The 20023-nt window shown below is 47.5% G+C and overlaps 1 protein-coding gene across 1 annotated transcript; it reads right to left on the bottom strand.

Moving 5' to 3' along the window:
- Positions 1-90: 90 nt before the first annotated feature.
- On the bottom strand, positions 91-19288 carry LOC137523119 (hemoglobin subunit beta-3-like). The gene is made up of 3 exons (XM_068243348.1): positions 19197-19288; positions 15917-16139; positions 91-219 (listed from the first exon to the last, which is right to left on the bottom strand). Exons 1-3 carry the CDS (start codon positions 19286-19288, stop codon positions 91-93), a joined length of 444 nt encoding a protein of 147 aa, XP_068099449.1.
- Positions 19289-20023: the final 735 nt, after the last annotated feature.

Consider the following 20023-nt stretch of genomic DNA (forward strand, 5'->3'; position numbering starts at 1 on the left):
AGATAGTGTCACAGAAGTTTAGTTAAAAGCGGTTTTATTTTTACAAGCAAAGAGATGTCCATGTTATGCAGGAAATACTGACAGAGAAGTTTAGTGATAGCAATGGCTCAGAGCAGCAACCATGACATTAACAAACTTCTCCCAGGCAGCCTCCACTTGAGGGGTGAAAGCAGATCCCAGTTTAGTGGCCAGAAGGATCACCAGCACTTCCAGCAGACGCTGTGAATGGAGCACAAACACAATAATTATATATTGGGGGAGTTACATATAGACCCCTGAACAGCACTGTTATCAGTTTATCCATATGCTTACATTGGTTACGTATGCATCCAGTATTGCAACATATTATTATTTAAACTATAAAAAAAAATGGAAAATGCTGAGATTACCGATGAGTTTTGTTTTTTTTGGCAGATTCATTTTCCGGTCGTTTTTCCTATCATTTTTTGCGATCATTTTTTCCTGATCTATTTCTATTCATTTCTATGAGAAAATCGATCAGAAAAATGATTGAAATAGGATCAGACCTGTTGGAAATGATCTATTAAGCCATCTATCTGATGAAAAAACTCATGTTGTATTCCCAGCATAAGGGACATGGGGGGGGTCTGATGCTCTACCAAGCTGGAGAATAGTGTAGAACATAAGAGAAACAAAGTAATCTGCCAAACCTGCCCAGAGTATGGTAAAAAATGGTGGCAAATATGGTCAACCCCAGTGGTGCTACTGCTCGGATACCCCCCCAATTACGGATTCGCCCGTGATTGAAACAAAATCCGGAAACGGCGTGATTGATTTCCAAATTGGAGCCGGACTCACAAATTCGACTTGGATTTTTTCCCGTGAATGAGGCAATCACAGTTAAACATGGCCGTAATCACGGAATAGCGTTTAGGCCATTATTAAAGCCCCCATACATGCTACATTCCCCTAAATTGCATGTATTATAAAGGTGATAAGGGGCTACAACTTAAACAAAAAAATTCCAAAAATAACTTTTAGTTTTTGAGAAAATGGATTTTAAAGTTAAAACAACACTTTAAATGGGGCTATTAACTGGTAATAATTGGTTTTAAACAGGGAAATACACTTTAAGCAATCGCAGAGGTGATGGCGAGTCCCAATGGCACCTGGCAGTGGTTGTACCACTGGAGGAGGATGCATGGGCGATGGCACAAAAACACCCAGAGAGGTCTTTGTAATTTTTTTTCTTTCTTGCATCAATAGCAATGACATGGCAGCAAAGTTGTCCGATGAATCAGCCCAAAAATTGTAGCATCCGTGGACCCGAGTGGTGGGTACACAGACTGCTTTTGTCGCTAAATACGACATGAGAGGTGGCAGCAGGAGGACTAAGCAACACTCTGCGGCAGCACAGAAGAAGAGTATGGCACCCCATTAGGGCACCACAGCATGATAAATCATGCCAAAAATTGTAGCATCCGTGGACCCTGGCGGTGGTACACAGACTGCTGTTGGTGTTCAATTGGACATGAGAGGCGGCAGCAGGAGGACTAAGCAGCACTCTGCAGCAGCACAGAAAAAGTGTATGGCACCTCACTGGTGACACCATAGTGCAATAAATCAGCCCAAAAATTGTTAGTATCCGTGGACCCTGGCGGTGGTACACAGACTGCTGTTGGTGTTCAATTGGACATGAGAGGCGGCAGCAGGAGGACTAAGCAGCACTCTGTGGCATCACAGAAAAAGTGTATGGCACCTCACTGGTGGCACCACAGTGCAATAAATCAGCCCAAAAATTGTTAGTATCCATGGACCCTGGCATCGGGAACACAGACTTTAGTAGTTAAACACAACATCAGCAGCAGCAGGAGGAGGGCTAAGGACTCAGCAGCAGCACAGGAAGGCATGGGCCCTCATTGGTAGTAGTGTTGGGCGAACAGTGTTCGCCACTGTTCGGGTTCTGCAGAACATCACCCTGTTCGGGTGATGTTCGAGTTCGGCCGAACACCTGACGGTGTTCGGCCAAACCGTTCGGCCACGTGGCCGAACTAAGAGCGCATGGCTGAACGTTCCCCGAACGTTCGGCTAGCGCTGTGATTGGCCGAACGGGTCACGTGGTTCGGGCCCGAACGCGCTCTGATTGGCCGAACGGTCACGTGGTTCGGGTAAATAAATACCCGAACCACGTCATATCTCCGCCATTTGTCTGTGGGTTTAGCTTTGGGTAGGCAGGCAGGGTAGTTCGCTCTCCAGCCACGCTAGCCAGGGTCCCCCCCAGTCATTGTGTGTCGCTGCTGGGAACAGTAGTACACCGCTCGCTCAGCCACACTATATATAGCATTGTTTACTGCCACTGTGTACCTCGCTCAGCCACGCTATATATATAGCATTGTGTTTTCTGACACTCTGTGTACACGGCTTAGGCTAGTCTGACTAATATAGCATTGTGTGTACTGCCACTGTGCACCTCGCTCAGCCACGCTATATATAGCATTGTGTGTACTGCCACTGTGCACCTCGCTCAGCCACGCTATATATAGCATTGTGTGTACTGCCACTGTGCACCTCGCTCAGCCACGCTATATATAGCATTGTGTGTACTGCCACTGTGCACCTCGCTCAGCCACGCTATATATAGCATTGTGTGTACTGCCACTGTGCACCTCGTTCAGCCACGCTATATATAGCATTGTGTGTACTGCCACTGTGCACCTCGCTCAGCCACGCTATATATATAGCATTGTGTTTTCTGACACTCTGTGTACACGGCTTAGGCTAGCCTGACTAATATAGCATTGTGTGTACTGCCACTGTGCACCTCGCTCAGCCACGCTATATATAGCATTGTGTGTACTGCCACTGTGCACCTCGCTCAGCCACGCTATATATAGCATTGTGTGTACTGCCACTGTGCACCTCGCTCAGCCACGCTATATATATAGCATTGTGTTTTCTGACACTCTGTGTACACGGCTTAGGCTAGCCTGACTAATATAGCATTGTGTGTACTGCCACTGTGCACCTCGCTCAGCCACGCTATATATAGCATTGTGTGTACTGCCACTGTGCACCTCGCTCAGCCACGCTATATATAGCATTGTGTGTACTGCCACTGTGCACCTCGCTCAGCCACGCTATATATATAGCATTGTGTTTTCTGACACTCTGTGTACACGGCTTAGCCTGACTAATATAGCATTGTGTGTACTGCCACTGTGCACCTCGCTCAGCCACGCTATATATAGCATTGTGTGTACTGCCACTGTGCACCTCGCTCAGCCACGCTATATATAGCATTGTGTGTACTGCCACTGTGCACCTCGCTCAGCCACGCTATATATAGCATTGTGTGTACTGCCACTGTGCACCTCGCTCAGCCACGCTATATATAGCATTGTGTGTACTGCCACTGTGCACCTCGCTCAGCCACGCTATATATAGCATTGTGTGTACTGCCACTGTGCACCTCGCTCAGCCACGCTATATATATAGCATTGTGTTTTCTGACACTCTGTGTACACGGCTTAGGCTAGCCTGACTAATATAGCATTGTGTGTACTGCCACTGTGCACCTCGCTCAGCCACGCTATATATAGCATTGTGTGTACTGCCACTGTGCACCTCGCTCAGCCACGCTATATATAGCATTGTGTGTACTGCCACTGTGCACCTCGCTCAGCCACGCTATATATAGCATTGTGTTTACTGCCACTCTGTGTACACCGCTCAGCCAGACTATATACCGTTGTTTACTGACACTCTGTGTACACCGCTCAGCCAGACTATATACCATTGTTTACTGACACTCTGTGTACATGGCTCAGCCTGACTATAAAGCATTGTGTGTACTGCCACTGTGCACCTCGCTCAGCCACGCTATATATATAGCATTGTGTTTTCTGACACTCTGTGTACACGGCTTAGCCTGACTAATATAGCATTGTGTGTACTGCCACTGTGCACCTCGCTCAGCCACGCTATATATAGCATTGTGTGTACTGCCACTGTGCACCTCGCTCAGCCACGCTATATATAGCATTGTGTGTACTGCCACTGTGCACCTCGCTCAGCCACGCTATATATATAGCATTGTGTTTTCTGACACTCTGTGTACATGGCTTAGCCTGACTAATATAGCATTGTGTGTACTGCCACTGTGCACCTCGCTCAGCCACGCTATATATAGCATTGTGTTTTCTGACACTCTGTGTACACGGCTTAGCCTGACTAATATAGCATTGTGTGTACTGCCACTGTGCACCTCGCTCAGCCACGCTATATATAGCATTGTGTTTTCTGACACTCTGTGTACACGGCTTAGCCTGGCTCTATAGCATTGTGTGTACTGCCACTGTGCACCTCGCTCAGCCACGCTATATATAGCATTGTGTTTACTGCCACTCTGTGTACACCGCTCAGCCAGACTATATACCATTGTTTACTGACACTCTGTGTACACGGCTCAGCCTGACTATAAAGCATTGTGTGTACTGCCACTGTGCACCTCGCTCAGCCACGCTATATATAGCATTGTGTTTAATGACACTCTGTGTACACGGCTTAGCCAGACTATATAGCATTGTGTGTACTGCCACTCTGTGTACACCGCTCAGCCAGACTATATAGCATTGTGTTTACTTCCACTCTGTGTCTGCTGGGCCTGGGAACAGTAGTACACCGCTCACCCGCCACTGTATAGCATTGTGCTCTGTGTCGCTGCTGGGAATAGTGGTACTGTATAGCATTTCTGTACTGCCACTGTACTGCTGCCAGTCAGCGTGTACTGTAAGGATAAGTGAAATGAGGAAGAAATCCGGTGAAAGAGGAAGGGGCAAGGGAAGAGGTGTTTCCCCTGACGGTTCACGTACAGGCCACAGGGGAGCACCCAAGAAAACCCACTCAATACCGCCCATGTTGTCCAGGACAACAACCCTCACAAATCCAAAAGAACAGGACCAGATAATTACTTGGATGACCTCTCAAGCGTCCAGCAGTGGGTTAAGCAGCACCAGCACATCACGCACGAGGTCCGAGTCCTCAGCCAGTTACAAGGAGCCAGTGGGCACAAAGCTGACACAACCGGCAGCGACACCACGCACACAACTGCCAGATAACCAGTCCTATGAATTACCTCAGGACACAATGGGGTATTCGCAGGAGCTATTCCCAGCCCAACAAACTTCCACCTATGAAAGGTCAATGGAGGAACAGCCAGAAATGTTGTGCCTGGATTCACAACCATTAACTGTGGGAAATGCACCGCGCACTGAAATACAAGGCGAGTCCGAGGAGGACTCGGAAACCCACATCCCAGAGCAAGTTGAGCAGGAGGGGTTGCAATTGCAGGAGGTCGGCCGACAAGATCTGGAAGACGACGTTGGAGTGAGCTGCGCAGAGGTTGTTCTGGGGAGCTCTACTCCACGGCGGCGGCCCCCCACAATGACATATGACGAGTTTGAGGAGATGGAAGAGGAGGGTATGGACAATGTGGACAGAGACCCAGATTTTATTTGTGAACGAGAACATCGCCGTCGTAGCAGCAGCACAGATGAGTCTGTTGAAGAACCCACTGCTGCACGAGTTCGCCTTGTGCCACAAGGTAGGCGGCGCGCAATTTCAGGCACCACAAGCGTGGAAGTTAGAGTGAGAGGCAAAAGAGGAGGAAACAGAAATCGCCAGCAAGGAGGCAGGTGCTCCAAAGTCTGGGCTTTCTTTGAAGACTGCACTGAGGATGTTACCATGGCGATTTGCAAGGTGTGCAAGACTCGCCTGAGCAGGGGGAAAAGTATTAACAACCTCTCCACCACCAGCATGAGCCGCCACATGCTATCCAAACATCCCACTCTGTGGGCAAACGCGGCAGGACAGGGTACCAGCAACACTGCCTCCCTTGGGTTCACCAGACTCACCACCAGACCCGCCTCAGCAGCAGCAGTAGCCCAGCCATTGCGTGGTTCACAACATTCACAAACATCAGACGACGCTGACACTGTCACTTTCCGGAGTAGTGCTCTTGAGGTCTCCCAGTGTTCATCAAACACAACAACCAACAGCCCTTCCGTGTGCAGCGCTACGGTTCAGTTGTCTGTGTCGGAGATGTTTGAGCGCAAGAGGAAATTGCCAGCAAATGACCCCCGGGCCGTGGCAGTAACAGCCAGCATAGCCAAGCTTCTGGCCTGCGAAATGCTGCCATATCGAGTGGTGGAGACAAACAGCTTCAAGGGCATGATGTCAGTGGCCATCCCACGTTACGTGGTTCCCAGCCGCTACCACTTTGCGCGCTCTGCAGTGCCTGAGTTGCATGAGCACGTGGTCAGCAAAATAACCCGAAGCTTGAAGAATGCCGTTGCCTGCAAGGTTCACCTCACCACTGACACTTGGACGAGTGCGTTCGGCCAGGGTCGATACATCTCCCTTACCGCGCACTGGGTGAACCTTGTGGAGCCTGGCAGCGATTCCTCACCTGCTACGGCGCGGGTGTTGCCCACGCCGCAAACAGCTGCACCGCCGTCCCTCCCACTGGATAACAACAGCAGCACCTACCTCTCTGACTCCTTCTCCTCCAACGCATCTCAAAGCTGTACCTCATCCGGAAACGCTAACCCAGCAGCAGTAGGATCGTGGAAGCAGTGCAGCACAGCTGTTGGCATGCGTCAGCAAGCGTTGCTGAAGCTGATCTGCCTTGGGGATAAGCAGCACACAGGGGAGGAAATTTGGAAGGGAATAAAGGAACAGACGGATTTGTGGCTGGCACCGCTGGACTTGAAACCGGGCATGGTTGTGTGTGATAATGGGAGTAATCTCATTCGCGCTTTAAGGTTGGCTAAGCTGACACACATCCCTTGCCTGGCGCACGTGATGAACCTAGTAGTTCAGCGGTTCCTGAGGACATACCCAGGCGTGGCCGATCTTCTGTTGAAGGTGCGTCGAGTGGCCAAACATTGTAGAAATTCCAGTACTGCTTCGGGGGCACTCGCCAAGATGCAGGAGCGCTTCAATCTCCCCCACCATCGCTTGCTGTGTGATGTCCCTACGCGCTGGAATTCTACGCTGCACATGCTAGCACGCTTTTGTGAGCAGAAGAGTGCAGTGGTCCAGTACATGACGGCGCAGTACCGAGGCGCATCCGGCCAGCTGCCAAGCTTCTGTGGATCCGATTGGGCCAACATGTTGGACCTCTGCCAAGTCCTCCAAAATTTTGAGCAATCCACGTTGCTTGTGAGCAGTGACAACTCTTCAGTCAGCATTACCATACCACTGCTGTGTTTACTGAAGAGGTCAATGTTGAAAATCAAGGAAACAGCTGTCATGATGCAACTGGGGGAATCTGAAGGAGAAAACGATCAGCGTGATGGTACCAACATCAGGCCATCCGCCTCAGGGAACGCTGGCCCCAGCAGCTATGACGAAGAAGAGGAGGAGGAACAGCTGGAGTTGGAGCAGGAATTTCATGCCACCACTGACGAGGGCCAGAGCGGTGCACGTTGGACTTCCACAATTCAGCGCGAATGGTCAGCAGAAGCAGACCAGGAGGAAGGTGACGACTATGATGCATCACAACAACTATCACAACGCTCACAAGAGGATGATGAGGATTCTGGTAGGACTCTTGCACACATGGCTCAATTCATGCTAGACTGCATTGAACGCGACCCACGCATTGTGCGCATTCTGGACAACACCAATTACTGGGTTTATACCCATCTGGATCCACGGTACAAACACAATGTTCCAAAACTGCTTGAAGAAAGAGTCAGACAGGTCAAAATGGAAGAATACCAGCAGGCCCTTGTGGAGACTTTAGAGAGGAGATTGACATCCTCCCCCTCCTCTAGCCAGTTGTACGCCGACAGACTGACTTCCGCAAACCCAGGACGACCAGGAGGGCAGCAAACAACGCAAGCCGCAGCTAGTGCCCAAAAGGGAACGGTATCGGCAGTGTCCTTGGAGTGGGAAAATTTTCTGACACCCATGCAGCAGCAGCCCACTGAACAGGAAGCGTGCAGATCCACCTCCAACACCGATCGCCTGGAGAAGATGGTCAAGGACTACATGTCAGATGACGTAGCTGTGTCGAACAATCCATCTGCACCCTTCAACTATTGGGTATCGAAGCTAGACACCTGGCACGAACTGGCAATGTACGCAATAGAGGTGCTGGCTTGCCCGGCAGCCAGCGTTATGTCGGAACGCTGTTTCAGTGCTGCCGGAGGCATCGTCACAGATCGGCGTATCCGCCTCTCCACAGAAAATGCAGACCGTCTGACTCAAATTAAAATGAATCAATCCTGGATTGGAAACGACTACGCAACACTCCAGGACCCCAACCAAGTAACATGACCAATGAACATCTGGGATGGTGTAGCGTTACCGGTCCCTGTTTATTGAACCTCTCATCTGTATTACATTTATGACTGCATGGCGGCAAAAAGCATTGCTGCTATATCCGCACGCTTTTTGTCCTCATGCAAGGCCTGGGTTGTTGTGTCTCACAAAGCGTGGCCTTCTCCTCCTGCGCCTGCTCCTGTTCCATCACGTGTGCTGCTGCTGCTGCTGGGTTAGCGTTGCCGGTCCCTGTTTATTGAACCACTTATCTTTATTACATTTATGACGGCATGGCGGTACCTCATGCAAGGCCTGGGTTGTTGTGTCTCACAAAGCGTGGCCTTCTCCTCCTGCGCCTCCTCCTGTTCCATCACGTCTGCTGCTGCTGGGTTAGCGTTGCCGCGTGGTCCCTGTTTATTGAACCACTTATCTTTATTAAATTTATGACTGCATGGCGGTACAAAGCATGCTATCCGCACGCTTCTTGTCCTCATGCAAGGCCTGGGTTGTTGTGTCTCACAAAGCGTGGCCTTCTCCTCCTGCGCCTCCTCCTGTTCCATCACGTCTGCTGCTGCTGGGTTAGCGTTGCCGCGTGGTCCCTGTTTATTGAACCACTTATCTTTATTAAATTTATGACTGCATGGCGGTACAAAGCATGCTATCCGCACGCTTCTTGTCCTCATGCAAGGCCTGGGTTGTTGTGTCTCACAAAGCGTGGTCTTCTCCTCCTGCGCCTCCTCCTGTTCCATCACGTCTGCTGCTGCTGGGTTAGCGTTGCCGCGTGGTCCCTGTTTATTGAACCACTTATCTTTATTACATTTATGACTGCATGGCGGTACCTCATGCAAGGCCTGGGTTGTTGTGTCTCACAAAGCGTGGCCTTCTCCTCCTGCGCCTCCTCCTGTTCCATCACGTCTGCTGCTGCTGGGTTAGCGTTGCCGCGTGGTCCCTGTTTATTGAACCACTTATCTTTATTAAATTTATGACTGCATGGCGGTACAAAGCATGCTATCCGCACGCTTCTTGTCCTCATGCAAGGCCTGGGTTGTTGTGTCTCACAAAGCGTGGCCTTCTCCTCCTGCGCCACCCTCCTCCTGTTCCATCACGTGTGCTGCTGCTGGGTTAGCGTTACCGGTCCTTTTTCCTGGAACCTCTTATATGTATTACATTTATGACTGCATGCCGACAAAAAGCATGTTACCTGTGCAAAGAAAACAGACATTTCCCGCATTTAAAAGACAGTTTTCCCTTTGAAACTTTAAAATCGATTTTCTCAAAAACTATAACCTCTTTTTGCTAAAAAATTTTTTCCTCTTGTACCCACTCCCAAGGTGCACATACCCTGTAAATTTGGGGTATGTAGCATGTAAGGAGGCTTTACAAAGCACAAAAGTTCGGGTCCCCATTGACTTCCATTATGTTCGGAGTTCGGGTCGAACACCCGAACATCGCGGCCATGTTCGGCCTGTTCGGCCCGAACCCGAACATCTAGATGTTCGCCCAACACTAATTGGTAGCACCACAGCATGAGAATTGTGCACAAAATTTGACCCAGACCCATAGTCAGATCCGAAAGTGTGCCTAGAACCAGCAGGAGCTGGAGATCCACACTTAGACAGATTCTGTTGATAGCTTAAAGTACTAATTGAATTGTATTATTTGTTATGACCCTCTGCTAGCCTTGGCTACTCTTCTGTCTTGTTATTCTATGCCTTGCCTATCTGATCCAGTTGCCAACTTGGCTAACCCTCACTCTGATTCTGTCTTCCGCCTCTGTACCGTATCTGTCCGTGTGTTGCCGAACCTGCTTGTCTGACTCTTCTGCCCTCACCAGGGAGCTAGTCCTGGTGAGGGGTTCTCAGTTTAGTAATCACCTACTCCACAGGTTGATAGCTGCAGTATGATCTGAATCACCTGCTCCTCAGGTAGATAGCTGCAGTATAGTCTGAATCACCTGCTCCTCAGGTTGTTAGCTGCGGTATAGTCAGAATCACCTGCTCCTCAGGTAGATAGCTGCAGAATAGTCTGAATCACCTGCTCCTCAGGTAGATAACTGCAGTATAGTCTGACTCACTTGCTCCTCAGGTAGATAGCTGCAGTACAGTCTTAATCACCTGCTCTTCAGGTGACTAGCTATCATTATATGCTGTCTGCGTTCCCTGCCCCTCAGGGGATCACCTGTTGCAGTACAGTCTGAATCACTCGCTCCTCGAGTGATCTCGTTACATTGTCTTACTGTGCATCACCCGCTCCTCGGGTGAACCTATCATTGCTCCTCTGAGTCTCCAGCTTGCTGGAATACTGATTACTGTGTTGATTAGAGATACCCCCTTCACCAGCTCCTCTGGACAGTGGGTATCTCCATCTATATTTACTGTTGCACCAAACACCATCTTACATCTTTGTATCCTGTGTGTCTTACTATACTAGTATTATTGGTGATTCTGCAGATCACCACATAATCAGGTATAGCGTCTGTATTATTGGTGATACTGCAGATCACCAATAATCAGAAAATCTGTTCTGGCTGACACCGATCGTTACACTCCCCTCCTATGATTGGTTGCTAGGGCCTGGCTGGGGGCCTCTGATTGGCCCAGGGATGTCATTTCTGCCCATTTCTGCTAATCACGACCTAATCACGGCTTTACCCACCTCAATCACAACCGTGAATGCGTTCCAAATATTCTTATTCACTGCATTACTGTGGTCAATTTCCGTGCTCCAGAATTAATCACGGCGTCAAATACCGAAGCCGAATAGTGAAAAAATGCTTGTGAATCACGGCTTATCCGTGATCACAGAAAATATCTGCCCACAACAGGTCAACCATAACCTAGGTAATATCATTAATTGCTATTTGAGCTGCTGCAGTTGCCTGAACATACTCTTAACAACAACTTAGGGCTTGAGTTTACTTTAAAGCTACATTCACTTTTTAAGTAAAAACAGACTCAAACCACAACATTGTGATGTATTTGGAATCATGACCGCTGTTCTTTTTCTCCACCACATCAGAATCATTTAAATTCAAAATTCAGCATTTATAATAATAGTCATTGGCCTCAATTCACTAAGATCATGCTGGAGATAATAAGGCAAGAGAAAACTTACCTCCACACAGTGAGAGTTATTTTATCTCTTCATTCCTTAATTTACCTCCTCTGTAGTTAATTTACCTCCTCTGTAGTTAATTTCACATGCAGTTAATTAACAGCCTGTCTTTAACTCTGGAGTTATTTTAAGGATAGGAGAGTTAACTTAAAGACAGAAGAGTTAACTTTAGGCTTGCCTGAGGTAAAATGTTTCCTGAATACTACATGCCTTATCACCATGGTAACAACTCTAGAAGAGTTATTAAAGACAGGAGATAAGCTTAGTGAATTAGGCCATTGTCTATTTAGCTTATAATTTACTAACAGATATTTGTGAAGCGGTTGAAAAACAGTCAGGACTATGGAGATATTTGAAACATCCTATTTGAATTTAGAAAAAAATCATAAGGAGAGAAGCTTTTACAATTTCAACCACTTCACAACAGTAGAGATGGCCCGAACGGTTTGAAAGTGAACTTATTTGCGTGAACTCTGGGGGTTCGCGTTCACGTCAAAACGCGGACACATAGAAAGTTCCACCCGCCCCCTATACTAAATCATTGGGCTAAACTTTGACCCTCTACATCACACTCAGCAGACACATGGCAGCCAATCAGGATGCACTCCTTCCTGGCCCCCCGCCCCCCTTTATAAAAGGCAGCAGTGTCAGCCATTTTCTCACTCTGTCTGCTGCCTGCTTTAGTGAGAGAAGGGAGAGGTTGCTGCAGAGATAGTGAAAGCGTTAGTTAGGTGTTGTTAGCTTGCTACTTGCTGATATTTGTTGCTGAAAAGCACCACAAAAAAAACTCTTTTGAGAGCTAATGTTCTTGTGATGTGTTTTTTTGTGTGCATGTGCCACTGACACTGCTTATACAGCCCTGACTGTCGCAACTGGCCCATGCTAATTGCTATACTGTGCCAGGCCCAGTACAGTCAGCGTATACCTTTCACTGCATCTGTGTGACTGCACATTATATTATACCAGCAGTCAGTACCTTTCACTGCATCTGTGTGACTGCACATTGTATTATACCAGCAGTCAGTGTATACCTTTCACTGCATCTGTGTGACTGCACATTATATTATACCACCAGTCAGTACCTTTCACTGCATCTGTGTGACTGCACATTGTATTATACCACCAGTCAGTCAGTACCTTTATCTGTGTGACTGCACATTGTATTATAACACCAGTCAGTCAGTACCTTTCACTGCATCTGTGTGACTGCACATTGTATTATACCAGCAGTCAGTACATTTCACTGCATCTGTGTGACTGCACATTGTATTATACCAGCAGTCAGTACCTTTCACTGCATCTGTGTGACTGCACATTGTATTATAACAACAGTCAGTGTATACCTTTCACTGAATCTGTGTGACCATACATTGTATTATACCAGCAGTCAGTACCTTTCACTGCAACTGTGTGACTGCACATTGTATTATACCAGTAGTCAGCACCTTTCACTGCATCTGTGTGACTGCACATTGTGTTATACCAGCAGTCAGTGTATACCTTTCACTGCATCTGTGTGACTGCACATTGTATTATACCCGCAGTGAGAACCTTTCACTGCATCTGTGTGACTGCACATTGTATTATACCAGCAGTCAGTGTATACCTTTCACTGCATCTGTGTTACTGCACATTGCATTATACCAGCAGTCAGTACCTTTCACTGCATCTGTGTGACTGCACATTGTATTATATCAGCAGGTCAGGGTCAAATTTGTACTTTCCAGCACCCAAGGCCAGGTGTCACCAACCGCCCCCCACCCCTTTTCCAACTCTATTCTGTCCAAAAGGATACATATAAAAACGGCGCTTAATAGGCCCTTAACAAGTTCCGTCAACGTTAATTACTATTCCCCCTCCAGGTCCATGTGGATAATAGGGAAAGACAGAATTTGTCTGCCAGCTATTGCTATGGGACAAATTACACTGTTTTAAGCAATTTGGGCTCTGTCTTTCACCGGCTACCAACTTAGCTTCTGAGCGATGCTATAGCCATAATTCACATTACGGTCAATGGTGCGTCCAAATTTGTCAGTGCCAAATTGTTTGTCCTTGGTCCTAAAACCTTACTAGTAATCACTGATTTGTTTGGGCTCCTTTCCATTGTGCTGCTTTGCCCTCGATTCAAGAAAGAAGCAGCGCATGCTCTGTATGCTCATACTCCCTGTAATTCCATGCTTCTGCCCAAATGTACACAGCAACCAATACTGTTCTGGGCATGTATACTTCAGAAATGATGCTCGTGTATGAGCAGCACTTGCCAAGTACACATACTCATAACACTCCCACCCTCAGCTGCTGTGCACAGCCTGACAACAAAAGCGCAAAATTACAAGGAACATGAGTGGACAGAGTATGCGCCACTTCTTTGTGCTCTGTGCCACTGGCTGCAGTGACTAACTGGTGACAGGGCAAGGCAATGGAGAAAAGCTCATTCAAAACAGAGTTAGTAGCAAACAACATCTTGTCAGTATACAGGAAGAAGAAGGCTTAGAAGCAGAAAGTTAGCAAATAAAGGATATAATCCTGATTAATAGCTTTCTGCTTTCACTGATGGCTAACACTGTACAATACTCTGCTGCTACAGGTAGTTAGAAGGATCCTAAACTACATACACTGGCATAGATGTAGGTGTCCTTAAAAGAGTGACTATTTAGTGCTTAAAACAGAAAGACGAGTCTTAAAAGGAGTCAAGAAAGAGTTAACTGAAGCAGAGATCACTGCTGCCATAAACATCCCCAGCTAGCAAGGAAAGAAACTCATACATTTTAGGTTTGGATAAGAGAAACTCATTAACAGGGGTCATTCTGACAGCTGTAGGAGAGAGGGAGAAGAAACTAGCAGAGCTGAAATTCCTCTAGCAGTAGAGTATTGTATGGTCTGGAATCAGGAATCAAACTTCTTGAAATTTCTCGAAGAATGTGTGCATTAAAACTGAATGCAGTTCTGTCTGCTTTACTGTAAACTGGCACTTCTCACACAGCAGCATGTATGTCCATCATACAGAGGATGGGATCACCATCAGATATGCAGGGAATATGGGAACTCTGGAATTTAGACATCAATGCAGAGCAGGGCGCTGTGCTGCAGACCAGAAGAGATGATTTACTTTAACATATGACCTCTTCTCTCTCCAAGTCCTGCCGCCCTTCTGATTTTATCTAAATTTTATCACCCTAGGCCATGGCTTTTGTGGCCTTCCCAGAAATCCGGCCCTGCTCCTGGTGTTAGACCCCTTGAAAAATCTTTTCCATCACTTTTGTGGCCAGAAACAGTGTTTGTAGTTTTTCAAGTTCGCCTGCCCATGGACGTCTATTGCGGTTCACCGAGTTCGCCGGTTTGCGAACTTTTGTGGAAGTTCGCATCCGCGGTTCGCAAACTGAAAATCTGAGGTTCGAGCCATCTCTACACAACAGATTACTTGACATTTTCTTTGAGTAAAGACTTCTGATTACATAATCTTAATATGTCACTGTCACATAGTCAGTTTGGTTGAAAAAAGACATTCATCCATGAAGTCCAGCCAGGCTTTAACCACTTGAGGACCCACCCTTTACCCCCCCTTAAGGACCAGCGCTGTTTGTTGGGATCTGTGCTGGGTGGGCTCTGCAGCCCCCAGCACAGATCAGCGGGCACGTAGAGCGATCAGATCGCCCCCCTTTTTTCCCCCCTATGGGGATGATGTGCAGGGGGGGTCTGATCGCTCTGGTGGGCAGGCTTGTTGCGGGGGGGGGGGGGCACCTCAAAGCCCCCCTCCGCGGCAAAATTCCCCCCTCCCTCTCCTACCTTCTCATCCCCGGTGATCGGGGCTGCACAGGACGCTATCCGTCCTATGCAGCCAGTGACAGGACGTCCCCGGGGATCGCCGATCTGCCTTACGGCGCCGCTGCGCAGCAGCGCCGTACAATGTAAACAAAGCGGATTATTTCCGCTTGTGTTTACATTTAGCCTGCGAGCCGCGATCGGCGGCCCGCAGGCTATTCATGGAGCACCCCGCCGTGAATTGACAGGAAGCAGCCGTTTGCGCAAGCGGCTGCTTCCTGATTAATTAGCCTGCAGCCGGCGACGCAGAACTGCGTCGCTGGTCCTGCAGCTGCCACTTTGCCGACGCACGGTATAAGCGTGCGGTCGGCAAGTGGTTAAAATCCTCTCCATGTTATTTTCTTATGTCTTGCAAAGTGATCTAACATTATCAGATTACAGTTAAAATATACAACATTAATCAGTAACTGTTACTAATATGATGTTACCGTACTTTTTCTATATTGTAAATGCTATCATAGAACAGTCTGCTAATAGCGCTGTATACGTTAGTGCTTTGTAATACAATTATTTGGATTCAGAACTATGAAGGATGTACTTGTGACAGATAACAAAGATATTAGGCTACTTTCTAAATACAAAACCACAATATAGAATATTACAGTAACTCCTCTTCCATTGTTGTTACTGCTGTACGTTTCTAAAATGTCCTATGGAAGTGATCTATTCCATTGTAGCAATCTTTCCTTACCCTGAAGTTCTGGGGATCCACATGGAGTTCCTTAGCATGCTGTTTGCTGAGGGCAGCAATAGTCTCTTTCACATGGTCCAGATTGTGAACGGCTTTGTCAATGACACCAATCACCTTCTTGCCATGGGCATGGACCTTGGCATTATCAGCAACAGCAGAAGTGGTGGACAGATCTCCAAAGCTTCTGAAATACCTCTGAGTCCAGGGCCAGGTGAGGAGCAACCTAATAACAATAAACACACATGAAGGTACACATATAATCAGGGTCAGGCTGGGACTTTAAGGGCCCACCAGGAAAGTTTCAGCCTGGGCCCCCCCCCTCCTCCCCCTTCCCCCCCCCCCCCTCCTCCAATTTGAGCTCACATAAGCATATACTCTGGAAATTTTCTGCAGATGTCAGTGCTAAATAATTAATTTGGTAGAACATTAGACTATGATAGCCCGGTGGTGAAGTGGTTAGCATTCTTGCCTTGGCACTCCAGTTTCCTCCGACATCCCAAAACATACAGATATGTTAATTGGCTTCCCCCCCTAAAAATAAATTGTCCCTACGATACATACACTACACAAGGCATAGACAGATGACTATGGTAGGGGTTAGATTCATAATAATTCATCAAGCAGTCAAATGCAGCTAAATAAAAATATTAAGTAGTCACGCACCTCCAGATAAAATAATGAAGTAGCCAGGTGCCTTACAGTAAACAAAAAAAATAGCCAGGTGTGTCAAAATAAAATAATTTATTCACCAAATGGGCCCTGTATACATAAATTATGTAGCCATGTAACCCATAAAATAGAATTAAGTAGCCACATGCCCATATATATCAGTATTAGGTAGCCGGGGCTGGCTGGGAGGGCTGGGGGCTTTGCTGGGTGCTGCTACTGCCTGCAATGCTTGGCGGCCTTAGAGCATGCAGGGACTGAGGCAAGTGTCATATGAAGGGCCTAGAGCCTGAGTATAGTTGCCCCCAGTATAGGTAGCCAGCTAAAGGTGTCCACAGTATAGGTAGTTAGATATAGGTTCTCCCGGTATAGGTAAGATGTTATAGGTGTTCCCATTATAGGTGTGAAGAAGCGCGGGAGCGTGGGAGCACTCAGACTTGTAATCAGATCCTTAAGTGTGCCGGGACCAGCTGGAGCTGTAATCCTACACTTAGCTAGATTCTGTTGATAGCTAAAGTACTAGTTTGATTGTGATTATCTGTTATGACTCTTTGCCTGCCTGACTATCCTCTTGAACTCTGATCTTGTACCTTGCCATTCTGATACTCTGTTGCTGAACCTCGGCTCGTCCTTAGACTCTGCTTCTGCCTCCTGATCTTGTACCTCGATATTTCTGATACCCTGTTGCCCAACCCTGCCTGTACCTAGACCCTGCCTCTGCCTTCTGAATCTGTACTTTATCTGTCCGTGTGTTTACGACCTGGCTTGTCCGACCTCGAGAACCGACCTTACTATTGGAGGCGGTTCCCCGTCCTGTTAGTGACACTTCCTCCTGATTGTCACTTTCAGACAATCCTTCCTACTCTCGACCTGAGTCCTCCCACCTTGGAGAGTTCAGGTCTTCGGAAGGAATCCGTGCAGCACTCCTTACTGCGCTGAGGCCTAGTCCTCTAAGTGTTATTGTTGCACCTAACACTACACTCTACTCAGGTGAACAGAGGTTAGCTGGTATATCGGATTATCAGTGATACTGCAGATCACTTATAATCTGGTATATATCTGTATTCCCAGTGATACTGCAGATCACCGGTAATCAGATCCTCTCGGTGCTTCACTGATCGTTACAATAGGCAGTTAGCTATAGGCACCCCAGTATAGGTAGCATGTTACAGGAGTCCCAAGTATAAGTAGTGAGCTATAGGTGTCCCCAGTATAGGTAGTTATTGGTGTCCCCAGTATAGGTGCATAGGTAGTTATCTACAGAAGTCCCCAGTATAGGTAGCAAGTTATAGGTGTCCCCAGTATAGGTAGCAAGTTATAGGTGTCCCCAGTATAGGTAGTTATAGGTGTCCACAGTATAGGTGTATAGGTAGTTATCTATAGGTGTCCCTAGTATAGGTAATTAGCTATAGGTTTCCCCAGTATAGGTAGTTAGCTATAGGTGTCCCCAGTAAAGGCAATTATAGGTGTCTCCAGTATAGGTAGTTGGCTATTGGTGTCCCAGTATAGGTAGTTAAAGGTACCCCCAGTATAGGTAGTTAGCTATAGGTGTTCCCAGTATAGGTAGTTGGCTATCGGTGTCCCAGTATAGGTAGTTATAGGTGTCCCCAGTATAGGTAGTTGCCTATCGATGTCCCAGTATAGGTAGTTAAAGGAGCCCCCAGTATAGGTAGTTAGCAATAGGTGTCCCCAGTATCGGTAGTTGGCTATTGGTGTCCCAGTATAGGTAGTCAGCTTTAGGTGTCCCCATAGTTGGCTATAGGTGTTCCCAATAGCCCGGAAGGGGGAGCTTGCTGGCAGTGGCACACAGCAGTGGAGAGGGGGCACAACTCCCCCCTCCCTCACCTGGACCCCCCCCCCCCTCCTCCTGTGCTCCTCCTCCAGTTTTTAGTGCAGTGGTGGGCTGGTGGCAGCGGGTGGGGAAGGACTCACCTCATCTTGGATCTAGACGCCGGTGTTCTGCCGCAGAGTCTCTTGAGTGTCACGTATCTTCCGTCTCCAATGCCGCTCACTGTCCTTCCGCTAATCAGGAAGTACAGTGAGAGGCACTGGAGACAGAAGACAAGTGGCGCGCAGTGACGCAGATCCCTGGCGCATGGAACGCAGGAGAAGTAAGTAGTTTCCTGCCCGACCGCTGCCATTGTGCAAAATTCTGCAGAAGGGACTACAGAAAGGGGGGCCCCAGGTGAGGGAGGGGGGAGTTGGGCCTCCTCCCTGCCGCTGTGTGCCCAAGCCCCCCTTTCCTGCGCCGCTACCCCCTCCTCTCCTGCTGCTCGGTGCAGGGCCTGGGAGGGCCCATTTAAAGTTAAAGGGGCTGGGCCTACCAAAAAAATTCCTGTGTTCCTGGTGGCCCAGTCCGAGCCTGCATATAATACATGTACTGGCAAAGAACTATGCTGTTAACTATAACACTAAAAGTGGGACATTTATATAAAGAACACAAACACAACTTCGACTTTTTAAAGCTAGATATAATTAAAAAAGCTGCAGCAATTATACTGGGGGTGGTAAAAAAAAAAGTCTACAACATTAATACTAAATAAAAGTTTTGAAAACAAAATTAAAAACTAAAAATTGCAATGTACATTGTATAGAAGGCATATTATGTCATTACCTTCCCAGAGCGTTGTGGCCATCATTTTCTAGATCGACTTTGCTCCAGGTGGAGTTGATGGCGGCTTTCTCTTCTGCAGTCCAGTGCACCATGGTGGCTGTTAGGTAGGAGATTCACAGGTAAGTCTGCTGCTTTGAATGCCATGCCTCGTCCTGCACAGAAACTGCCCTTTTATAGAAAGTTTTGTCATATCTAATCATGGTGGCTTTCTGCTGAGCTAGCCACTCCAACCTGAATACATCTTGTGTTGTCACTGACTACTGGAATAAAAAACAACTGCTAAATTGTATGTTTTTTTTGTTTTTATTTTTGCTTTGTCAGACTTTGTGTTTGCATGTCCTCAGAATCAAAATTATTATAAAGCTAGGGGTGTAACAATAGACTCTGCAAGGCGCCCGTGCTATGCCTCACGTGCGGTTTACCGTGCATAAAACTTTACGTGCGCTATAACAAACATTTGCACGCGTTAACACGGTGCAACACGTACTTTTGCACATAAATTTTATGTGCGGCAAACCACATGCTAGGCATAGCGTGGCTGTGCTATGAGTTAGCACGGCTTTGTGAATCAAGGCCCTAGAGTGCTACTTCCTGAACTGAAGCTACATCTGCCAGACTGCTACTTTAAAGACAGAAATAAAATCTGTAGAGTAAGCCAGCACCTATTCAGTAGAAGACCTTGGGCAAGACTCCCTTACACTGCTACTGCCTATAGAGCATGTCCTAGTGGCTGCAGCGCTGGTGTTTTGCCAGGAGAGAAGCGCAATATAAATGTTATTTGTCTTTGTCTTGCTTCCCTCCTTCCCAGATGAAGTTACCAAGGTTAT

The sequence above is a fragment of the Hyperolius riggenbachi genome, chromosome 6 (genome assembly GCF_040937935.1).
Source record: "Hyperolius riggenbachi isolate aHypRig1 chromosome 6, aHypRig1.pri, whole genome shotgun sequence".
Taxonomy (NCBI): domain Eukaryota; kingdom Metazoa; phylum Chordata; class Amphibia; order Anura; family Hyperoliidae; genus Hyperolius; species Hyperolius riggenbachi.